We start from the raw sequence: 21,681 nt of genomic DNA, 5'->3' as shown, positions 1-21,681 counted from the left end.
GGTCCTAATCCAGGCACGTGTCATCTCCCGTCTGGATTACTGCAACTCGCTGTTGGCTGGGCTCCCTGCCTGTGCCATTAAACCCCTACAACTCATCCAGAACGCCGCAGCCCGTCTGGTGTTCAACCTTCCCAAGTTCTCTCACGTCACCCCGCTCCTCCGCTCTCTCCACTGGCTTCCAGTTGAAGCTCGCATCCGCTACAAGACCATGGTGCTTGCCTACGGAGCTGTGAGGGGAACGGCACCTCAGTACCTCCAGGCTCTGATCAGGCCCTACACCCAAACAAGGGCACTGCGTTCATCCACCTCTGGCCTGCTCGCCTCCCTACCACTGAGGAAGTACAGTTCCCGCAGCCCAGTCAAAACTGTTCGCTGCTCTGGCCCCCAATGGTGGAACAAACTCCCTCACGACGCCAGGACAGCGGAGTCAATCACCACCTTCCGGAGACACCTGAAACCCCACCTCTTTCAGGAATACCTAGGATAGGATAAAGTAATCCTTCTCACCCCCTTAAAAATTTAGATGCACTATTGTAAAGTGGCTGTTCCACTGGATGTCTTAAGGTGAACGCACCAATTTGTAAGTCGCTCTGGATAAGAGCGTCTGCTAAATGACTTAAATGTAAATGTTAAATGTCGTAGGATGTGTTGGTACCATTCTTTATTCATGCAAAATTGCGAGTGAGCCCACTCCCTTGGCTGAGAAGCAACCCCACACATGACTGGTCTCGGGATGCTTTACTGTTGGCACAACACAGGACCGATGGTAGCGCTCACCTTGTCTTCTCCGGACAATCTTTTTTTCCGGATGCCCCAAACAATGGGAAAGGGGATTCAGAGAAAATGACTTTACCCCAGTCCTCAGCAGTCCAATCCCTGTACCTTTTGCAAAATATCAGTCTGTCTCTGATGTTTTTCCTGGAGAGAAGTGGCTTCTTTGCCGCCCTTCTTGACACCAGGTGATCCTCCAAGTGTCTTCGCCTCACTGTGCGTGCAGATGCACTCACACCTGCCTGCTGCCATTCCTGAGCAAGCTCTGTACTGGTGGTGCCCCGATCCCGCAGCTGAATCAACTTTAGGAGACGTTCCTGGTGCTTGCTGGACTTTTTTGGGAGTCCTGAAGCCTTCTTCACAACAATTGAACCGCTCTCCTTGAAGGTTTTTAATGATCCGATAAATGGTTGATTTAGGTGCAATCTTACTGGCAGCAATATCCTTGCCTGTGAAGCCCTTTTTGTACAAAGCAATGACGACGGCACGTATTTCATTACAAGTAACCATGTTTGACAGAGGAAGAACAATGATTCCAAGCACCACCCTCCTTTTGAAGCTTCCAGTCTGTTATTCAAACTCAATCAGCATGACAGAGTGATCTCCAGCCTTGTCTTCGTCAACACTCACACCTGTGTTAACGAGAGAATCACTGACATGATGTCAGCTGGTCCTTTTGTGGCAGGGCTGAAATTCAGTGGAAATGTTTATTGGGGATTCAGTCCATTTGCATGGCAAAGAGGGACTTTGCAATTAATTGCAATTCATCTGATCAGTCTTCATAACATTCTGGAGTATATGCAAATTGCCACCATACAAACGGAGCAGACTTTGTGAAAATTAATATTTGTGTCATTCTCAACTTTTGGCCACGACTGTAGATGGTGGGCACAAGGACGTAGTGGAGCTGCTGGTCAAAAAGGTTGCAAAGGTCAATGGAATACACACTGACAACATGGTGACTTGTTTTCATCAAGCTACTCATGATGTACGCGTGTCCACACACGCACTCATTATTTTTCCTAATTAATCAGGAATTCCTGCTATTCTGACCATCCTCCAATCATATATAATTTAAACCGACCTACCCTGTAGCCAAACCCCTAATATCCCTGATTTAAAAAAAAATGTTGTCCAGATCACATCCCTGAATTTCCTATTTCTGCTAGGCAAGAAAGATTTGAAATAGGTCAATAGTTATTTAGACCACAAGGGTCAAGACCTTTGTGGAGCGGGAGCACGTGTGCAGCCTTTTTAAACCTTGGGGAAACCAGTTATGACCAGTCCGATGAAATTAAGAGTTTACTGTTCGATTTGCCACCTTCGACATAAACGAGCCATACAAGCTGGCTTGAGACAATGGCAGTTGCATGATCAACATTCCCGTTCGGAACATCGATGAAGCCTGAGCTGGAATTTGAAGCTAACTAGCCTCAGAAAATCCTGAAAATATCTACCTAGCATTGTAATATATCCCTTTGTTTTTTTGAGACGCATTGATCATGATGTGAGTCAGGTGTCCAAAGGGGTTATTACCTGTCCCTTGAGGCCTTTTGGTAAATATGCAAATTATTTTTCTTCACATGCCTGCCTGTAAAATGAAAAAATAAATGTTGGTAATGGTTGAGTTACTCCAAATGGATTGAAGTTTTCACCACCTCGAGTGATATTTGTGACCCGTTTCAGGAAACTAGGCATATGTCGCAGGAGAGCCAGTTGAACATAAACTTTTTATTAAATCTAAATGTGATTTTGGGGAGAAATGTCTTCTCTAACATGTGAACTTTAATGTACCTTAACAAACTTGTATGCCATCTGTAAATATGAATAAAATTGTTAAATTACGAGCCTAGTTAGTTTAGCCACATCAAAAGACACCAACCTTACCGCTAGCCATGACTGGCTGAGATAATGAGTGGGCTGGAGTTTGGATTGGTCTGCCATATAGCACACTTCTGTCTATTTGAGCTGGTCATTATGTCTAGGTAATCCTGTCTAATGTATATATTTTTTAAATGCACTGTGTATTAAAACTGCATTAGTGTTACTCTCCACTTTCTGGAGAACAGAGTTTTGAAATCAGTGAAATTCGAGTATGATAGCTAAGGACATGGAGAAAACACCTGTCTCCAGGTTACATCAAATAAGGGACAGGAGACGCGTCCATCCACGAAGGATGTATACTGGTAAAATAATCTATCTATATTTTCAGATATTACACATTTCTAATTTTGAAAGAAAGAGTCAATTGCGAGGGGCACCTTTTCCTATACAGGCATTTGTCTATGGAATAGCCTCCCCTTGGAGATCAAGAAAATACATGTTGATGTATATATTGTTGTGTCTCACAAAGGTAAAACAGTTCAAGCTAAGCTGTATGCTGCACTTAATGGTGACTGTCTGATTCAACGAGCTCTCCTACAGGCACTGAGCCTTCATCTGGCTCAGGGAGACCCTATCATTGCACCCCTACCGCCTGCTCTTCAGATTGCAAATAAAAGCAGGCAAATGTTTTCATTTGGACAGGGTTGTCTAAGTAAGAGAAACCACAGTAATTTAAAGTGTGAAATTCAAAACATTGCATATTATTTATTTTGTTGATGCGACAGCATACTAATCAGATTTTGTTTTATATACAACTGTCCTGTAGGCCTGTAGCCTACCTCACCGTCCTGCTGCGTAAAACCAGTCTATTAATGCAAAATAATACAACCAGTCCACTGTCAAAACAATAGCTTTCTAGGGATTGTTTTATTATGCAGACAATGCAATCTAGCCTACTATATATAGCTATAGTGCCTTCAGGAATTATTCACACCCCTTGACTTTTCCCACATTTTGTTGAGCTACAGCCTGCATTTAAAATGGATTCAATTGAGATGTTGTGTCACTAACCTACAAATAACCCATAATGTCAAAGTGGAATTATGTTTTTAGAAATGTTTACAAATAAATACAACATTAAAAGCTGAAATGTCTTGAGTCAATAAGTATTCAACCCCTTTGTTATGGCAAGCCTAAATAAATTCAGGAGTAGACATCTGCTTAACAAGTCACATATTAAGTTGAACTCACTCTGTGTGCAATAATAGTGTTTAACATGATTTTAATGACTACCTCATCTCTGTTCCCCACACATGCAATTATATATAAGGTCCCTCAGTCAATCAGTGAATTTCAAACACAGATTCAACCACAAAGACCAGGGAGGTTTTCCAATGCCTCACAAAGAAGGGCACCTAATGGTAGATGGGTCAACATAAAAAATCAGATGTTGAATATCACTTTAAGCATGGGGAAGTTACTAATTACACTTTGGATGGTGTATCGATACACCCAGTCACTACAAAGATGCAGGCGTCCTTCCTAACTCAGTTGTCGGAGACGAAGCTGACCGCTCAGGAATTTCCCCATGAGGCCAATGGTGACTTTAAAACAGTGTTTAATGGCTGTGATAGGAGAAAAACTGAGAATGGATGAACAACATTGTAGTTACTCCACAATACTAACCTAAATGAAAGCATGAAAAGAAGGACGCCTGTACAGAATACAAATATTCCAAAAAGACACTAAAGTAAAAGTGCAAAAAATGTGGCAAAGAAATGTACTTTTGGTCCTGAATACAAGGTGTTATGTTTGGGGAAAATCCAACACAACACATCACTGGGTATCATTCTTCATATTTTCAAGCAAGGTGGTGGCTGCATCATGTTATGGGTATGATTGTCATCGGCAAGGAATAGGGAGTTTCTTTTAGGATACATATAATTTAAATATAGCTAAGCACAGGAAAAATCCTAAAGGGAAACCTGTTGCAGTCTGCTTCCAACAGACACTGGGAGATGAATTCACCATTCAGCAGGACAATAACCGAAAACATAAGGCCAAATATATACTGGAGTTGCTTACCAAGACGACATTGAATGTTCCTCCATGGTCTAGATACAGTGTTGACTTAAATCGGCTTGAAAATCTAAGGCAAGACTTGAAAATGGCTGTCTAGCATTGATCAACAACCAACTTCACAGAGCTTGAAAACACTTTTTTAAGAATAATGTGCAAATGTGACCAACCGGCTCAAATCGTTCTTATGTAGAAAAATGTGATTTATTTTTTATTTTTACATTGGATAAAAGTAGAGACTTGGTATATCATATACTGCATTTTTCAAGGAACAATGGGAAAGTAATTCTGCTTTGAAAGTTTACAAACTTGTAAAATGCCTTTGAAGAAAATGCCTTTGAATATTTTGGTACCTACTGGATAGCGCTCCTTTGTCTACACCCGTTCAGCATTGTTCACACCCTCTTAAGCCTTAGCCCCACCCATCTCTTTAAGGATTCATATGTGAGGTCAAAAGGAAAAATTCCAGATAAACAGAAAGTATCCAGAGAAAAATATTAGATGATGCTTACCCGACACACTTGTCTAAATTGATGGGTCACGTGAAAGAAATGCTATAACCCCCAGTTTAATTTCTTTTACCTTTATTTAACTAGACAAGTCAGTTAAGAACAAATTTTGTTTCGTTAATTAATTTGACATTCTAAAAAACAAGCACACACAACTTAAAAGCCATTCATACACATAAATAGAATCATTGAGGATAACACACAATAAAGTCTGAAACTTATTTCCATTGTGGTCCTCTTGACACGAGATGGCTAGACAAGATCAAACACAGTATGTCAGTGAAATAATAAAACAAAAACATAGAAGAACATCTATCTCATCATTCCAGTTACATCATAGGGGTTATTCATATGGGCACAGAAGACATCAAACATATTTTCACTTTATTTTTTAAAGCTGTCCAGAGAGGATGTTGTTGTTATGGGCAGAGGCAACTCATTCCATTCTGAGGCTCCAGTATACAAGAAAGTACCTTACCCAGCATTACTCCTGAACCTGTATAAGCACACATCAGCAACACCTGATCGGGTGCTGTGATTGTGTGCATCCCTAACACGAGGAAAGTAATCACTTAGATATCTGGGCGCAGGACCATAAATACTCCTGTAAACCAAACCTAGTCTAATCTGGGACACCCTAGCCTCAACAGGCAGCCAGTTTAGTTCCTGAAAGCAGCTCCTGCCTATGTGAGTACGTGGACTCACCTTCAATACTACCCTGATCAACTTATTCTGGGCTTCCTCTTCATAAGTTTAGATAAGCCCCCAAACCAGGAAGTACTAGAATAGTCAAAATGGCATTGAATGAGGGCAGGAGCTAGCACTTTCATGGAGTCCTTATCAAGCAGCTTGGACTTTCCAGACAAAAACTTAGTTTTCCCTGGCACCTTATTGGCCATGCTCAAACCTCCCAAGCTTCCATCAAGGATTTTTTTATTTTATTTTTTATTTCACCTTTATTTAACCAGGTAGGCTAGTTGAGAACAAGTTCCCATTTGCAACTGCGACCTGGCCAAGATAAAGCAAAGCAGTGTGACACAGACAACAACACAGGGGTACACATGGAGTAAACAATAAACAAGCCAATGACACAGTAGACACAGTAGAGTAGACAGTAGACACAGTAGAGAAAAGAAAGTCTATATACATTGTGTGCAAAAAGCATGAGGAGGTAGGCAATAAATAGGCCATAGGAGCGAATAATGACAATTTAGCAGATTAACACTGGAGTGATAAATGAGCAGATGATGATGTGCAAGTAGAGATACTGGTGTGCAAAAGAGCAGAAAAGTAAGCAGAAAAGTAAATAAAATAAAAACAGTATGGGGATGAGGTCAGTAGATTGGGTGGGCTATTTAAAGATGGACTATGTACAGCTGCAGTGATCGGTTAACTGCTCAGATAGTTGATGTTTAAAGTTGGTGAGGGAAATAAAAGTCTCCAACTTCAGCGATTTTTGCAATTCGTTCCGATTCACTGGCAGCAGAGAACTGGAAGGAAAGGCGGCCAAATGAGGTGTTGGCTTTGGGGATGATCAGTGAGATATACCTGCTGGAATGTGTGCTACGGGTGGGTGTTGTTATTGTGACCAGTGAACTGAGATAAGGCGGAGCTTTACCTAGCATAGACTTATAGATGACCTGGAGACAGTGGGTCTGGCGACGAATATGTAGCGAGGGCCAGCCAACTAGAGCATACAGGTCGCAGTGATGGGTGGTATAAGGTGATTTGGTAACAAAAAGGATGGCACTGTGATAGACTGCATCCAGTTTGCTGAGTAGAGAGTTGGAAGCTATTTTGTAGATTACATCGCCGAAGTCGAGGATCGGTAGGATAGTCAGTTTTACTATGGTAAGTTTGGCGACGTGAGTGAAGGAGGCTTTGTTGCGAAATAGAAAGACAATTCTAGATTTGATTTTGGATTGGAGATGTTTAATATGAGTCTGGAAGGAGAGTTTACAGTCTAGCCAGACACCTAGGTATTTATAGTTGTCCACATATTCTAGGTCGGAACAGTCCAGGGTGGTGATGCTAGTCGAGCGGGCGGGTACGGGCAACGAACGGTTGAAAAGCATGCATTTGGTTTTACTAGCGTTTAAGAGCAGTTGGAGGCCACGGAAGGAGTGTTGTATGGCATTGAAGCTCGTTTGGAGGTTAGTTAGCACAGTGTCCAAGGAAGAGCCAGAAGTATACAGACTGGTGTTGTCTGCGTAGAGGTGGATCAGGGACTCGCCCGCAGCAAGAGCGACATCATTGAGATATACAGAGAAAAGAGTCGGCCCGAGAATTGAACCCTGTGGTACCCCCAAAGAAACTGCCAGAGGTGCGGACAACATGCCCTCCGATTTTACACACTGAACTCTGTCTGCAAAGTAGTTGGTGAACCAGGCGAGGCAGTCGTCAGAAAAACCAAGGCTATTGAGTCTGCCGATAAGAATACGGTGATTGACAGAGTCGAAAGCCTTGGGCAGGTCGATGAAGACGACTGCACAGTACTGTCTTTTATCGATGGTGGTTATGATATTGTTTAGTACCTTGAGCGTGGCTGAGGTGCACCCGATACATCCCAAGTAGCTAACAGAGGTTATAGTAGTCAGCACCTCACCTCCTAACTCCACTCTGATTTCAGACAACATACACAATTTAGGATTGGATCCAAAAATAATTGCTTAAGTTTTCCCTAAGTGCAGAGATAGCTTAGTGCAGAGATGGCTTCCTCCCATTTATGGGAGGAAGGATGTCAGCGTTGCGCAGCTCCTGAATCCTGGTCCCGACTGAATCTGAACGGTCCACGGCGACAATAACAGAAGGCTCCAGAGCATTGAAGCTGTAAAACAGGAAAAATAAACAATACATTACAACCTTGTACAACATCGATTCACCCCCCAAGTTTAGATAAGAAGAATAACCTCATGCAATGCAATGAAAATGATATTCACCTGAAGTGCTGGTACTGCTTGATCTGTGGCAGCGGCCTGAAGTACGGACTCAGGTGTTGTTGCCAGCCATAGCTTTCCACCAGCACTGTACCATCCTCCAGTCCAACCAGCTGTGGGATGTTGACCCCTGTCACAATGCTGTCCTTCACATGATCACTGCTCTGCTGCCTTTGCTGGATGACATGCCTTCATCAATCAAGTAGTTGACTTCATGCGGTATTCCTTCACAGCAGACACCAAACAGGGCATACTTGCGAGGAGTTAAAAAGTAGATGGGACCTGGCTGTATAGGGTCAGAAGGATAGTGCACCTGCAAACAACAAAAGATAAATTACAATTAATTGTCTCACCCCTGTCAGTCTGTTGTTATACAGCTCAGTGAAAGGTATTTGCCTGCCTCCCATATATATATATAGCTGTTGCTTAAGTAGGCCTCCACCTGCGCTGATATTATATCAGTCGAGGACGAGGTGGTAGCTTTGCTGATCTGCTGATCTTCAGTAATTTGTTACGGGCTTGATCAGATTAAGTTTATTTGCTGCGTTTTTGTGCACCACTTGGTCTTGCCTTTTGTTTATCCATCTCAAACAACACACTCACTTTCCATCCGATTCCCACCTGATTCACCTAACTTTTTTGAACTTGATAGCCAATCAGGTGAGGAGGCCGAGGCAGGTTGCTGTTGGCACCGCTGAGAAATAAGCAAATTAGATCAATTTTGTCTGTCTGACTCACCTACTACTACCTATGTAAACTCAGCAAAAAAAGAAACGTCCTCTCACTGTCAACTGCATTTATTTTCAGCAAACTTACCGTGTGTAAATATTTGTATGAACATAACAAGATTAACAATTGAGACATAAACTGAACAAGTTCCACAGACATGTGATTACCAGAAATGGAATAATGTGTCCCTGAACAAAGGGCAGGTCAAAATAAAAAGTAACAGTCAGTATCTGGTGTGGCCACCAGCTGCATTAAGTACTGCAGTGCATCTCCTCCTCATAGACCACACAAGATTTGCCAGTTCTTGCTGTGAGATGTTGCCTCACTCTTCCACCAAGGCACCTGCAAGTTTCTGGACAATTCTGAGGGGAATGGCCCTAGCCCTGACCCTCCGATCCAACAGGTCCCAGATGTGCACAATGGGATTGAGATCCGGGTTCTTCGCTGTCCATGGCAGAACACTGACATTCCTGTCTTGCAGGAAATCACTCACAGAACGAGCAGTATGGCTGGTGGCATTGTCATGCTGGAGGGTCATGTCAGGAGACCTTACTGGAAGGATTTCCACATGAGGGAGGAGGATGTCTTCCCTGTAACGCACAGCGCTGAGATTGCCTGCAATGACAACAAGCTCAGTCCGATGATGCTGTGACACACCGCCCCAGACCATGACGGACCCCTCACCTCTAAATCGATCCTGCTCCAGAGTACAGGCCTCGATGTAACACTCATTCCTTCAACGATAAATGCAAATCCGACCACTTTTTGTCAGTCCTGTCTAGTCCAGGATGGCGGGTTTGTGCCCATAGGCGACGTTGTTGCCGGTGATGACTGATGAGGACCTGCCTTACAACAGGCCTACAAGCCATCAGTCCAGCTTCTCTCAGCCTATTGTGGACAGTCTGAGCATTGATGGAGGGATTGTGCATTCCTGGTGTAACTCGTGCAGTTGTTGTTTCCATCCTGTACCTGTCCCGCAGGTGTGATGTTCGGATGTACCGATCCTGTGCAGGTATTGTTACACGTGGTCTGCCACTGCGAGGACGATCAGCTGTCCGTCCTGTCTCCCTGTAGTGATGTCTTAGGCGTCTCACAGTATGGACATTGCAATTCATTGCCCTGGCCACATCTGCAGTACTCATGCATCCTTGCAGCAGGTCTATGGCACGTTCACACAGATGAGCAGGGACCCTGGGCATCTTTCTTTTGGTGTTTTTCAGAGTCAGTAGAAAGGCTTATTTAGTGTCCTAAGTTTTCATAACTGTGCCTTAATTGCCCACCATCTGTAAGCTGTCAGTGTCTTAACGACCGTTCCGACAGATGCATGTTCATTAATTGTTTATGGTTCATTGAACAAGCATGGGAAACAGTGTTTAAACCCTTTACAATGAAGAATTATTATTATTTGAATTTTTACAAATTATCCTTGAAAGACAGGGTCCTGAAAATGTTTATTTTTTTGCTGAGTTTAAATTGGATAACATGGACTTTGCCATTGAGGGCTTCCAACATTTTAAAGTTGTCAACTGGGTGGGGATGCCAATGGGTTGGAAGCAATCAGCCAATACTTAGAGCACTGTCTTCTTCAAATTGGTTTGCGTATGTTTCGTAAATGGCTTTAAGTGTCTATATCACCGCCATCTAGTGGCGAAAATAAATAAATTACACACAAGATTTGGTTCAGGACTCCAGCACTGCAGGTGGCGGTACATTAAAGCAATTGGGTTTACGCTTTTTCCAAACACAAAAGAATAAGACAATTGACTGCTTTAAATGGAGATGGGCTCAATGGCGCTGCCCATGCTGTCACAGATGCCATAATGGCAAAAATGTGTCCTCTATCTAACTCTATGGTGGAGATTGTCTATGACTCTGTGATAGATTGGTGGAGATTGACTGACTCCGGGCTTGTTTAATGGAGAATGACTCTAAAGGAGAAAACTCAGCAGATTGATTGTTGGTCTGCACAGTAAGGGGCTTTTGGTTCGCCATTCGCTTGCTGTCGGCGCGGTGTGTTATAGCGACTGACGGAAGTCATTTTTGCTTGCTTCTAAATGTAGAATCGGTTTGCAAATTATGGCCGGCCGTCTGTGCAAGAGGTGCCCCCGGCCGGCAGACGGTCGACAATCCTGTCTGTGACCTGATAGATTGGTGGAGAATGACTGACTGATAGATTGGTGCAGAATGACTGACTGATAGATTGGTGCAGAATGACTGACTGACTTATCCATGCTAAGGCAATTCATTTACAAAAGTGGGGATGCCCTTGGGTAGAAAGGAACTTTTGAATGCCTAGCTAAAAATGTTTAGCAGCCACTGAATGTAAGGGGACAAAATACTAGCCTACAGTAAAAACACTCTCAGAGGGAAATTAAACAACGGAATCACCCTTTAATCATTGTAGAATAGAACTGTCCCTTTGATAGACAACAATAAGAGAAGTCCTATTTGCTCTTGTTACACTGGACAGGGCTTTAGCGGTCCTATTTTAAATACAGAAGGCCCCATGAGTTGGTAAGACTTTGCTATTCACTACAATCTATAGAAAACGTACAGAAGCTTCAGACACTTTTAAATACTTGTGCATCATCAGCAATGGAGAGTTCCATAATACAGAATGGGTGTGGGGGGAGATCAACAACGACACCACCACACGGTATGTATCATGGAGTTACATCCTGAGATCGAAATCAAACAGAATACTACAACAGACATGATATAAAAACAAGAAACAACTGTTGTCAAGTCAACCCCACCTCCCCCCCAACCCGCCATTTCAGTTAACATCACTTATACAGAAATTGACGATGTTTTCTTACATCAACAACATTATAATATAAATGTTTTATAATGGCACCAAACCATCACTCGCACACCAGGAAACTATTTAAAACTCCCTTTTTCATTCTCAACTTTGATAGAAATCTGTGGTTAATATATCATATGTTATTTTATTGTTTATTATTGGGAACCATAAACTGTTCCCCAACTGGTGTACAGCCAAAATAAATAAAGTTAAAAGGTCACAACACAAAGACCTACCTCAGCATCATTACTTATTCTACATGATTTATCTTGTACATTCAAAGTAAAACAAAATATATGTTTTCCAAGCGGTTGAAGTTGTACAGTACAGTAAAATTGTGTGTTTCCTCATAATAGCTCATAAAAGTAGAGGACGGCAGCACAGAAAAGTTTGGCGAACATATGGAGTTAAATGAGTAACATTTGCTTTGGTACAAGTTAGCATCTTTACCATGCTTCACTGGCTTGGTAGCAATCAGATGAAACATAAAGGAGTGTTGTTTAGATACTCTCCAAACCTCAGAAACTGTGTAAGGTTAAAGGGGGGGTATCAACAGGCTGCCAAAAATGATTGAAAAACTGCCCCAGTAAAACAAGGGAACTCCCTTGTACTATCCCCCAGCATGTCCTTCAAGAGTCCTTCAGCATCCTTGGCTCACTCATCTTCCTCCACGATATCGTCCATTCGTCGCCGGGGCCGCACATCATTCATTGGTGCTGAGTCTTCTTCCCCTTCCACCACCTCTTCAACTTCTGTGTCTTTCTTTTTTTTCTACATGGAGGAAAAATGTGTTTTATCACCTCTGAGTTATAAACACTTAGAACAAAATGTTTTATTTTTTATTTCACCTTTATTTTATGTGATCAAATCAAATCAAATGTATTTATATAGCCCTTCGTACATCAGCTGATATCTCAAAGTGCTGTACAGAAACCCAGCCTAAAACCCCAAACAGCAAGCAATGCAGGTGTAGAAGCATGTGATAACTGATAATGATTACTTTCTTTCTTACTTGGTTCTCTTAGGAGAGTTTACAACTGGATAATTGCAGCAATAACAAGCCACATACAGTATAACATATTTGTGCTCTGTTAAATAATAGTAATATTTCCCATGCCATTGCCTTTTCCAGGTTTGATGACTAATACACAAATATCATTATGAAACATCTGCATTTAAGGTCTATGTGGAGTCCTGAATCAGGTTGGGTTCCCACGGTTTACTGCAAGTGAATCGCAAATTTGCTGGTAAGTTAATGCAGAAATCTACTATAAAAATGTAAGAACATTTTAGAAATGAGCCCCTGATCCAGATTCATTCATGGTGCAACATTAGCGGATCAGGGGCTCATTTCTAAAAAGTTCTTACGTTTTTATAGTAGATTTCTGCATACGATCTTTTCTTAAAATATGTGAAAATGTGGTTTAAGTATTGTAAACACCCATAAAGTGTTAGTCACAAATAAGCATGTTTCATTTAGAAATCCCACATTTTCATGCACAATCTTTATAAATGGCATATTTTCATAAATCAAATTGTTGCTATGGATATTGTTGAACACATAATTTACTATCAAATATGTGCTTACGAACGTGTTATAAATTAGGCCCCAGATTGCCATGTGGTTTATGCTGTGCACCTTACCTGTTTTCGATAGACATAGCAGGCAGCTACTGCCACCATTATCGACTCTCCAAGGAATCCGGCAAGGAGAGACCCAACTCCCAGACTGGCTCCATGCACCCTGAAATACAAATCTTACAATGTAAGCCAAGGACATGTGCGCGCGCAGCTTCATGCTGCTACAACATGATAGCAACGGGACCAAAACAGAGGAGAAGTTTAGCCTCATGCTTCAACACTCCTGGTTGCTGTGGAAATTGACCCACTAATACTGTTAACTTGGTGCATCTTCTACGCAGTGGTGGAAAAAGTACCCAACTGTCATACTTGAGTAAAAGTAAAGATACCTTAATAGAAAATGACTCAAGTAAAAATAAAAGTCACCCAGTAAAATTCTACTTGAGTAAAATGCTAAAAGTATTTGTTTTAAAATGTACTTAAGTATCAAAAGTAAATGTAATTTCTAAATGTCTTATATTAAGAAAACAAGCCGGAACAATTTTATAAATAATTTTAAAAAATGTACGTAAAGCCAGGGGTATACTCCAACATTCAGATATAATTGACAAACTAATCATGTGTTTAGTGACTCGACAGGTCAGAGGCAGTAGGGATGACCGGGGATGTTCAGTTGATAAGTGTTTAGTGACTCGACAGGTCGGAGGCAGTAGGGATGACCAGTTGATAAGTGTTTAGTGACTCGACAAGTCGGAGGCAGTAGGGATGACCGGGGATGTTCAGTTGATAAGTGTTTAGTGACTCGACAGGTCGGAGGCAGTAGGGATGACCGGGGATGTTCAGTTGATAAGTGTTTAGTGACTCGACAGGTCGGAGGCAGTAGGGATGACCGGGGATGTTCAGTGCGTGAATTTGACTATTTTCCTGTCCTGCTAAAAGCATTCAAAATGTAACATGTACTTTTGGGTGTCAAGGAAAATGTATGGAGCAAAAAGTACAATATTTTCATAAGGAATGTAGTGAAGTAAAAGTAAAAATCTTTTCATACACCTTCAGTTAGCCAGCATTCGCACTTCTTGTGTATTACTATATGTATTACTGAAAATAAACTAAATACTTGAATGACGCAGCCCGGTAAAGACCGTAAGATAACCTCATGTAAGCAAAGTTATACTGTATTTTTTCCACAAAATAGTTAACTAACTTATGGTCACTTTCAATGAAGCAGTTATTTTGTACTGACCCACACTTTGTCCCAAATGGCACCATATTTCCTATATAGTGCACTAGTTTTGACTAGAACTCTATGGGCCTTGGTCAAAAGTAGTGCTCTATGTAAGGATTACTGTGCCATTTGGGACATAGTACCACTGGTTCACTAAGTTATGAGGTCCACTGAAGAGCAACTGAAGCGTGACAAAAAGTAGATTGGGGACTTTATAGACTAGCGCTTAGTTCACACACGGATGTACAATACATTTCTCCACAACCTTCCTACGTGTCTGCACAAAAACACTTCACGTCCAGGAGATGGCGCCAATGATTGCAATGGTGCCTCGGATTGGTATAGGTTGAAGTCGCCCCTGAACACTGATCTTGGGTCAGTTTAGCATTTTCCCCACTAATGGTTATTAAGGTGAGGATTCAAGGCGGGGAAGCTGTAAAATAAAATTGGTTCTGCAATGTTGAAAATCCAATAACAAGGTGTGGAGACTAAAAGTTATTTAAATTTCTAGAAGAAATTGTGAATTATTTAAGAAAAGCGCAAGGGTGCCAATATATTAGGCCACAAATGTCATTCAGCAGATAATTTTATCCAAACCGACTTACAGTCATGCATGCATACAATTTTTATATGGGTGACCCCAGTGGTAAGCAAATCCACGATTGTGGCGTTGCAAGCGCCATGCTCTAACAACTGAGCCACAAACAACCACAAAAAAAAACAAGCTCAATGGAAGAATCTCCATCAAACATTTTTTTTTTTTTAAACATCTGGCCTAGGCTTAGTCGGTGTCTGATAAACTGGCCCAAAAAGTTAACATTTTAAAAAGTGAGTAGTGAAGTGAACACTTCTCCCAATAAAAGAAAACAACAGGAATGAGCTGTGGTAAATTTGACAGATTTGAAACTAGTAACTGGCTAAGTGAACACTAGGCCCAAGCATGGGAATAAGATCAAAAGTTGGCCAATTTTGAGCCTAGTGATAAGTTGAACACTTGTTCTGAGATATTGAGTGCACACTCACAGCATTGAGGTTTTCACATCATTCTAATGACACTAGCTCCATGCTCAAGAGATTGGCAAGTAGTGAAGTGAACACTTGTGAGACCCGTGAAAGCAGAAGTGTGCACTTCACTTACCCCATGTAAGGGAGTACAATGAGACTGGTGATCAGTACGATGATGCGCAGGACAGAGCTGGGAGCAAGGACGAAGGTCTTCTTCAAAGTCATGAGCCAGCCTGTCAGGTGAGCCCGGATGGTCACTGTCATGGTAAAATAAATACATGCTTTTTTTTCATGTATAAATGAGTTGTTTTTTTCAACTAAAATTACATTCCTGTTGACAAATTCAAACATTCCACTTCCACTGATTCCCTACTTGGATCTTACCTGGAACAGGGAAGAAGGAGAAGATTAGCAGTGGAGGGACACAGAGCTCTGCGAAGGCATGGTCCACACCAATGATGTCTACTAGGATCCTCTCCGAGATGTGAGGCGTCCAGAACACCAAAAAGCATAGCTGGACAGCCAAAACCAAACACAGAGTTAACACTGTCTGAAGCCACAGGGGGTTAGGATTAGGGTTACATTACTCTGGCCTGATCAATGATCAGTTCCATGGTTTCGTTGTGAAGGTAAGGTTAGGATTTGAGGAGGGCTCGCTAGTGACACATGAATGGACTGTGTTACATTTGTACAGTCCATTTGGAAAGTATTCAGACCCTGTCACACCCTGACCATAGTTTGCTTTGTATGTTTCTATGTTTTGGTTGGTCAGGGTGTGATCTGAGTGGGCATTCTATGTTGGATGTCTTGTTTGTCTATTTTCTATGTCTGGCCTGATATGGTTCTCAATCAGAGGCAGGTGTTAGTCATTGTCTCTGATTGGGAACCATATTTAGGTAGCCTGGGTTTCACTGTGTGTTTGTGGGTGATTGTTCCTGTCTCTGTGTTTTGCAGTGTTCGTGTTATTCTTTTTGTTATTAAACATGAATCAAAGAAACCACGCTGCATTTTGGTCCGCCTCTACTTCACCTAAAGAAAACCGTTACAGACCCCTTGACCTTTTCCACATTTTGTTACAACCTTATTCTAAAATTGATTGTTTTTTCCCCCTCATCAATCTACACAAAATGCCCCATAATGACAAAGTAAAAAAAGGTTTTTAGATATGTTTGCAAATGTATTAACTAAAAAACTGAAATGTTTTGGTACCCTTCCCCAGATTGTGCTCTAACATGCACTGTCAACTGTGGGGCCTTTCTAAATAATGTCCAATCAATTGAATTTACCACAGGTGGACTCCAATCAAGTTGTAGAAACATCTCAAGGATGATCAATGGAAACAGGATGCACCTGAGCTCAATTTCGAGTGTCATAGAAAAGGTCCTGAATACTTATGTAAGTAATGTATTTCTGTTTTTATTTTTTAATACATTTAAAAAAATGTTTTTCGCTTTACCATTATGGGGTATTGTGTGTAGATTGATGAGGGGAAAGTTATTTAATCAATTTTAGAATAACAAAATGTGGAAATGGGGAAGGGGTTTGAATACTAGCATCATGCACATACTTTATCTAGGACAAAGGTTTGTTTGAGGCACTTGGTCATTACCTTGACCACAGAGAATGAGGAATGTACAAACTGATCTGGAAAGACAGCCCTCCATTACTTAGACCACAACGCCTAAATGGGGCAAAGCCTAATATGGAGTCAGCAGTTCATCACTCTGACCACACTTTGTTTACAAAAGCACTCATTTTACTTGGTTCTAACTTGCTTCCTTTGTCATGATCATGTCCACATTCTGATTGTGACCACATTTTTAGACAGGTGGCGACAATCAAAAGACACATTGTGATCATATCATCCTGCCCAGCTCCGAAGGTAGTTAGACACACATTGTGTCTGGACACCTTACAAGTGTAGACAGGTCTGGACAGAGAAACCATTTAAATCAGCATTACTCCACCATGTAAAATCATTGATAGGTGGAACCATTGTCTGATTTCATCAATATGTGTCTTGCAATTTAAAAATAATCATATTATTTTGAAAGAAAAGCTGTGAAATAATTTGCATAAAGGAAGGGACCAGGAAATCTGGTCACAATGCAGACACAGTGGACGGATAACAGACACATTTTAATTAGTGATGGGAAACTAAGCTTCCTGAAGAATTGAGTCTTTCCATCCAATTGTGTAGAAAATAGGCTCATTAAGGGTTCGGGTTCGAACCGGAACCTTTTTGTGATGGTAGGGGTTCAATTTTGACGTGGCAGCCTATCAGATTGAAGGTGTGGTTTATTAGAGTTGTGGCTTTCAGATAGTTATTTTTGGTCACCTGTTAGTGTGTGTAAATGTCAGTTTGTACACTGCAAATGAAAATGTTCCTTGAATGTTTATGCATATTACATATTCTAATATATAATATATATTTATTTATAATTCTAACAGTGCGTCCTCCAAAACACGATCCTGCCAAGCCTCACTGCTTCTTGACACACTGCTCGCTTAATCCGGAAGCCAACCGCACCAACGTGTCGGAGGAAACACCATACACCTGGCGACCGTGTCAGCGTGCATGCGCCCGGCCCACCAACAGGAGTCGCTAGAGCGCGACGGGACAAGGACAAACCCTAACCTGAATAACGCTGGGCTGGGCCAATTGTATGCCACCTCATGGGTCTCCCAGTCGTGCCCGGCTGGTATTGAACTCGGATCTGTAGTGACACCGCTAGCACTGCAATGCAGTGCCTTAGATCGCTGCGCCACCGGGAGGCAAGTCACCACTAATTCTAAGAGTGTAGACAGCACTGACCTGGGCTGGAAAATAAACAACTGCAAAAATGTTCTCTACCCGTGTGGGTCACAGACACGAGTCGAGACTTGTCGAGGCTCTCCTTAAAACAAGAGGCCTGAAAGTAGGGGGCTTTGGGGAACTAGACGAGATCCTTTTGTTTTTTTACTTTAAACAATAATATTCATGAAACCAACATTGATGACGATATCACAAACAACAGAGATGTAATGCTAAAACCACTGGATGACAAATAGCAGTTCTATAGCAGTACCTGCTGAAGAAACACAGCGGAACCCGGAAATACCATCCAACACAAAAAGGTGTGAGTAATGTTGAGTAATGGTGTCCTCGGATGGGGCCACAGTGTCTCCAGTGTCTCCTGACCCCTCCTGTCTCAGCCTCCAGTATTTATGCTGCAGTAGTTTGTGTCGGGGGGCTAGGTTCAGTTTGTTATATCTGGTGTACTTCTCCTGTCCTATTCGGTGTCTTGTGTGAATTTAAGTGTGCTCTCTCTAATTCTCTCTTTCTTTCTTTCTCTCTCTCGGAGGACCTGAGCCCTACGACCATGCCTCAGGACTACCTGACATGATGACTCCTTGCTGTCCCCAGTCCACCTGGCCGTGCTGCTGCTCCAGTTTCAACTGTTCTGCCTTATTATTATTTGGACCATGCTGGTCATTTATGAACATTTGAACATCTTGGCCATGTTCTGTTATAATCTCCACCCGGCACAGCCAGAAGAGGACTGGCCACCCCACATAGCCTGGTTCCTCTCTAGGTTTCTTCCTAGGTTTTGGCCTTTCTAGGGAGTTTTTCCTAGCCACCGTGCTTCTACACCTGCATTGCTTGCTGTTTAGGCTGGGTTTCTGTACAGCACTTTGAGATATCAGCTGATGTACGAAGGGCTATATAAATAAATTTGATTTGATTTATGTCTGAACCTACTTTCTGAAGCCAAAAAGTAAAAGACAATAATTCTCTCTGTAATTTTGTTATATAAAGCTTAATAAATAAGGCTACTAAGCTCTCAAACTGCTAGGAAAGAATCTGACTGAAATTAGCACTGAAGTGAGAGGTGTGAAAACTTTTGAGCCTAACAATGGCAGGAGAGTATCACAGCCACCCCAAACAAATGCAGAGGCCTTTGAAGCCCCCCTCCATCTGTGCAGAGAAGATGTCCTCCTCAGAATCCCCAAAATACAACAGCCACAGGACAAACTTTGTTTGGACGTCGTAAAGGACCATTCGCCGACAATGAAAAGATATAGCTAGCTAAGAACATCCTTTTCCACGTGGAAGAGACGGCCAGAGACTTGCTAGCTACGTTAGCTAGCTAGCTGGGATTTTCTACAAGGAATCTGCCTCCTGAAAAAGTTAGCAAGACGGCACACTGTCCTTCTCTCAGCACATATCAAAGCTGCAGGCTAAGGTTCAATCTAGACTATCGTAAATCGCTCCTCTTTCACCACAGCTGCCAAACTAACCCTGATTCAGATGATCATCCTACCCATGCTAGATTACGGAGACGTTATTTATAGATAGGCAGTTAAGGGTGCTCTTGAGCAGCTAGATGTTCTTTACCATTCGGACATCAGATTTGCCACCAATGCTCCTTATAGGACACATTGCTGCACTCTATACTACTCTGTAAACTGGTCATCTCTGTATACACGTCGCAAGATTGATGCTTATTTATAAAACCCTCTTAGGCCTCACTCTCCCCTATCTGAGATATCTACTGCAGCCCTCATCTTCCACATACAACACCCTTTCTGCCAGTCACATTCTGTTAAAGGTCCCCAAAGCACACACATCCCTGGGTCGCTCCTCTTTTCAGTTCGCTGCAGCTAGCGGCTAGAACAAGCTGGAAAAAACACTTCTCTTCATTCTGTGCACAATAATGTTTGTACCATGTTTTGTGCTGCTACCATAATGGTCTCCTGCCATGTTCTGCTGCTACCATGATGCGTTTTCATGTGTTTCTGCCATGCCATGTTGTTGTCTCTCTTTATGTAGTGTTGTCTCTCTTGTCGTGATGTGTGTTTTGCCCTATATCTGTATTTTAGTTTTAATCCCAGCCCCCGTCCCCGCAGGCCTTTTGCCTTCTGGTAGGCCGTCATAGTACATAAGAATTTGATCTTAACTTCTTGAGTGTAGGGGGCAGGATTTTTGTTTTTGGCAAAAAAACGTACCCATTTGAAACTGACTATGTCTCAGGCCCAGAAACGAGAATATGCATATAATCAGATTAGGATAGAAAACACTCTTAAATATTCCAAAACTGTCAAAAGACTGTCTGTGAGTATAACAGAACTGATATAACCTGAGGAAAATCAAACCAGGAAGTGGCTTCTATTTTGAAAGCTCCATGTTCCATAGCCTGCCTTCGCTCCATTTAAAGGGATATCAACCAGATTCGTTTTCCTATCGCTTCCTCAAGGTGATTTCATGAAAATTAAACATGTTTAGTAATTTAATTTGAATTTGGCACACTGCAATTCAGCGGGTGTTGATGAAAATGATCCCGCTAATGGGATGGGTGCGTCAAAAATTAACTGACTTGACTAGTTAAATTAGAAATACATTTAAAAAAAGTTATCCTAATTTTCCTCTAGTCAGTAAGCCATATCATATGACCTCTTAAGAAAGTTGAATTATTAAGAAGGGCCTCCACAGGGAAAGTATGCACCACAAATACAAAGCTGAGGATACCACAGGAGGGCTCATCATGCATCCTTGACACAAAACGATCCCAACGCTCTCAGCTTTTCTCCAACTAACCTTCCCTTGGGTCTGTCATATGGGAATGTCAGATGAACACTAGTCTATACTCCATGTGTTAAATTGATCATCACAATGAGAATGAATGTTTTGGAAATATCAAATATAGCTCATATTCCCTCATCAACTCAAATTGTGAAACTCATCACCTGCTGTCTGCCATAATGAAGGAATGAGCAAGCTTACCCTGCAAGGGTAGGTGCAGGCTTTTGCTCCAGACAAGCAGTAACACACCAGATTCAAATAATCATCTAATCCTAGTCTTCAATCAAGGCTTCATGAATCAGGTGTGTTATTGCTTGGCTAGAACACAAGCCTGCCCCAACTCCACCCCTCGCAGGCCACTCTGCTGTACTAGAAAAGGTATAGACTACAGTCACTATATGTCATAATCCAACCAAAGCGCATTAGTAATGGTGAAAACTGGCTGTGTGAGAGATATCCAGCCTCTCTATTTACCCACTTAGGTTGTACAACTGAAGCACAACACAATTTGTCACAATGGTTGTGATACCACAGATATGTTTTGTGTTACAACTGAGTTTGTCTGCATAAAATATTTACACAAAAAGTTTGAGGTGCTTCCACGACCAGGGTTGACTACTCCTGGCTAACGTTTCCGTCCCGGAGCTAGCACC

The 21,681-nt window shown here is 41.9% G+C and overlaps 1 protein-coding gene across 1 annotated transcript in view; it reads right to left on the bottom strand.

Annotated features, from left to right (window-relative positions):
• Positions 1–11,219: 11,219 nt before the first annotated feature.
• Positions 11,220–21,681, bottom strand: part of ankhb (ANKH inorganic pyrophosphate transport regulator b) — a 108,489-nt gene continuing 98,027 nt past the window's right edge. The window contains exons 9-12 of the mRNA XM_029641969.2: positions 15,850–15,979; positions 15,599–15,722; positions 13,299–13,398; positions 11,220–12,425 (exon numbers count right to left, since the gene is read on the bottom strand). Of these exons, the coding sequence (XP_029497829.2) occupies positions 12,309–12,425; positions 13,299–13,398; positions 15,599–15,722; positions 15,850–15,979 (471 nt within the window). The 3' untranslated portion in view covers positions 11,220–12,308. The remainder of the gene's footprint in view (positions 12,426–13,298; positions 13,399–15,598; positions 15,723–15,849; positions 15,980–21,681) is intronic.

The sequence above is a fragment of the Oncorhynchus nerka genome, linkage group LG9b (assembly GCF_034236695.1).
Source record: "Oncorhynchus nerka isolate Pitt River linkage group LG9b, Oner_Uvic_2.0, whole genome shotgun sequence".
In the NCBI taxonomy this organism is placed as follows: domain Eukaryota; kingdom Metazoa; phylum Chordata; class Actinopteri; order Salmoniformes; family Salmonidae; genus Oncorhynchus; species Oncorhynchus nerka.
The sequence above is the reverse complement of the archived record's forward strand: the minus strand, read 5'-3'. Positions and strand labels throughout refer to the sequence as shown.